Source organism: Chrysochloris asiatica, unplaced genomic scaffold (assembly GCF_000296735.1).
Source record: "Chrysochloris asiatica unplaced genomic scaffold, ChrAsi1.0 scaffold00158, whole genome shotgun sequence".
NCBI classification, from domain to species: domain Eukaryota; kingdom Metazoa; phylum Chordata; class Mammalia; order Afrosoricida; family Chrysochloridae; genus Chrysochloris; species Chrysochloris asiatica.
Window position 1 is genome coordinate 7,351,762 of NW_006408676.1, and position 3,684 is coordinate 7,355,445.

Here is a 3,684-nt window from a genome sequence, read left to right on the forward strand (position 1 = left end):
GCTTTCTATTCCCATAGAGATTTACAGCCTCAGAAACCCTATACAGGACCGCTATGAGTTGGAAACAACTTCATGGCACATAACCAACCAACTAACAAAGTAAGGAAGAAAATAAGGGTCTACAGAATTACCTTTTCCCCTCCACGCACATACATATACATGTGTGTACACTCAAACACAATAAAATATACACTCACACACACATGTGGAATTTATTTTCTTTTTTAGATCCTGATGAGAGAATAATGGAACACAGAAATCATTCATCAGTGACTGAGTTCATCCTTGCTGGGCTAACAGAACGTCCTGAACTCCAGCTACCCCTCTTTCTCCTCTTCCTAGGAATCTATGTGGTCACAGTCATAGGAAACCTAGGCATGATCACACTGATTAGATTCAGTTCTCGCCTTCACACTCCCATGTACTATTTCCTCAGCAGTTTATCCTTCATTGATTTTGGCCAGTCCACTGTCATTATCCCTAGAATGCTGGTGAACTATGTGACAGAGAAGAACATCATCTCCTACCCTGAATGCATGACTCAGCTCTATTTCTTTATGGTTTTTGTTATTGCAGAGTGTCATACACTGGCTGCAATGGCATATGATCGCTATGTTGCCATCTGTAACCCCTTGCTTTATAATGTTATCATGTCTTATCACACCTGCTTCTGGCTCACAATAGCAGTTTATATGTTGGGTATCATTTGCTCTACAATTCATACAGGCTTCATGTTGAAGCTCTTTTTCTGCAAGACCAATGTGGTTAACCAATTTTTCTGTGATCTCTATCCCCTCTTGAAGCTATCCTGCTCTAGCATCTATATCAATGAAATATTGGTTGTGAGTCTGAGTACATTTAACATATTTGTCCCAACTTTAGCCATCCTTGCCTCCTACATTTTCATCTTTAATAGCATTCTCCATATTCGCTCCACTGAGGGCAGATCCAAAGCTTTCAGCACTTGCAGTTCTCATATATCAGCTGTTACACTCTTTTATGGTTCTCTAACATTCATGTATCTGCAGCCATCAAATGCCAGCTCCATGGACCAAGGGAAAGTGTCTTCTGTGTTTTATACTATTATTGTTCCCATGCTCAACCCCATGATCTATAGTCTGAGAAATAAAGATGTCAAGCTTGCCCTGAAGAAATTCTAAAAAGTTGAGCATGCTCTTGAATAAAATCAATAATGCAATGACCTATCAAAAACAGATCTTTAGTTTGTTAAGATATATAACATGTTTAGTGAATTCTTGAAATGTCTAAGCTCATCTCCACTTCTTTCCCCTATATATGTCCCAAATTTCCCTTCATGTAACATCTTCTTTCAAGTATGTATTAAGAGCTCTTGTTGCATAGTGATTATAAGTCAGGCTGATAAAGTCAAGGTCAGCAGGTAGAAACTACGAGACATTCCATGGGAGAAAGATGAGGCTTTCTGCTCCCAAAAAGGAGATATATATGTAGGGTTTCTGTGAGTTGGAACCAACTCCATCGTACAAAGCCACCACCACCATATAAAGAGAAATGCAGAGTATAAAATACAAGTCTGTTTAAAATTACAGAAACTATAGATTCCATTTTAATAAGAAGGCCAACAGAAAAGCAAGGAAGATGATGATGATAATCATGATGATGATGAGACTAATATATATTATTGAGATTTTACAGATTGTCAAACCTTGTATCAAATAGCTTAAGTGCATCAGTTTATTTAACCTTTACAATATTCCCCCAGGGAAAGTACCAGTAGCATTACCTCTTAAAAGATGAAAAAAAATCAGCTCTTGGAAACTTTGTATAACCATTCTCTGGACTAAAAATAAAGCAATTAAATCTAGAAGTGGAAAATGTGAGAAGTTTGATTCCAAAATTAATAAATCTACTCAAAGTGCTATTCATGCCAAAAGTAACAGTTGAAAGTCAAAGAACTATCCATGAAATCTCTACACAATGAGGAATCCTAGATACCTATATAACTGTACTTCTGTTCTCTGCATATGGTGATCATGGTGGTGATTGGATGTTGGGGAGTGGGTTCCTAATCATAGCATTCCTGTATTGAATTTACAGGAAAAGAATGCCTCAGCTTTCTCTTGCAGAGCAGCTGGTAGATTTGAACAGCTGACCTTGCAGTTAGTAGCCAAACTCATAACCGACCGTGCTACAGAGATCCTTGCCCTCTCATTATACTCCATTAAAATTTCACTTATTTTTCCCCACAGAATCAAAATCCTTCATATCTGTGCAGATCAAAGAAATATGGAGCATAACTAAGATTTCTTCATGATGAAAACTCAAGTTGTTACTAATGTTGTTGTTAGGTGCCAACAAGTCGGTACCAATTCATAGCAACTTTATGCACAGCAGAACAAAAAACTGCCCAGTCCTGGGCCAACCTCAGTACTGTTGACATGCTTAAGTCTATCGATGCTGCCACTTGGCCAATCCATCTCATTGGGGGTCTTTCTCTTTTTCTTTGACCCTCAGCCTTTCCAAACATGATATCCTTCTCCAGCAACTGGTCCCTCCTGACAATATGTCTGAAGTATGAGAGACGAAGTTTGGCCATCTTTTTGCATGCAGCATTCTGGCTGCACTTCTTCCAAAATGGATCTATTGGTTCTTTTGGCAGCCCATGGCACTTTCAATATTCTCCTCCAACACCATAACTTAAAAAGCATCAATTGTTTTAGGGTCTTCCTTATTCACTGTCCAGTTTTTGCATGCATATGTGGTTACTGAAAATACCATGGCTTAGGTCAGGTGCACCTTAGTCCTCAAGCTGACATCTTTGCTCTTCAACACTTAAAAAAGGTCTTGTGAAGCAGATTTGCCTAATGCAATATGTCTTTTGATTTCTTGACTACTGCTTCCATGAGTGTTGATAGTTAATCCAAGAAGAATAAAGTCCTTGACAACTTCAATCTTTTCTACATTGATAAGAATGGTGTTTATTGGTCCAGTGGTGAGGATTTTTGTTTTATTTACATTGAGATGCAATCCATACTGAAGGTTGGATTAGTTGATACTAATAGGAGTATTTCATCTTAACATCAGTAATGATGGAGTTGTTTATGAGTCAACTGCTCAGAAACCCACACACCCTGCAGACTTGTATTGCTTCCATGCTGTGCATTGTCTTTTTCTCCAAAAATTTCAGTCACCTTTTCAGTAAATTTTACCTTGAAAACAATTTTTCTCTTCCCTCATTTTACTGCTTTCTGATTCAGTCTATTTAATATCTTGTAACTGTGATTTTACATGGTAATTAAAATATTCAAATGCCTAATGAATTTCTACAATTCATACCATTTCATTCATTATTGACATAAAGTTCTTAGGATTTTCTGTTATTCATGTATTCAATTAGGAAACAGCTTGAACAGTTTAGCAATTTAATGACAGAAATGTATGATGAATCTCCACTGAATGATATCCAATCCATTGGGACCGGGCTGGTAAAAGGAAATGGGGATAAGACTCTTGTGGTGCAATAATGAATAATTTCCATTAGGACTGACTGTGAGGATAGGAAATATAGAGGTAGATGTTTTTGGACAAAAGGAAGTGAGAGACTGATTTTGCAGCCCAGGAGCAGAGGTCCTGGGACCATCAAGTGAGAAGAGTGGAGAGCGGGACCCTACCCAGAGAGGCAGTGATGCCAAGGATGGAGACAGA

At 38.1% G+C, this 3,684-nt stretch overlaps 1 protein-coding gene across 1 annotated transcript; it reads left to right on the forward strand.

Moving 5' to 3' along the window:
- The first annotated feature begins 245 nt into the window (after positions 1-245).
- Positions 246-1,160, forward strand: LOC102840258 (olfactory receptor 8G2-like). The gene has a single exon (XM_006871010.1). It carries the CDS (start codon positions 246-248, stop codon positions 1,158-1,160), a length of 915 nt encoding a protein of 304 aa, XP_006871072.1.
- Positions 1,161-3,684: the final 2,524 nt, after the last annotated feature.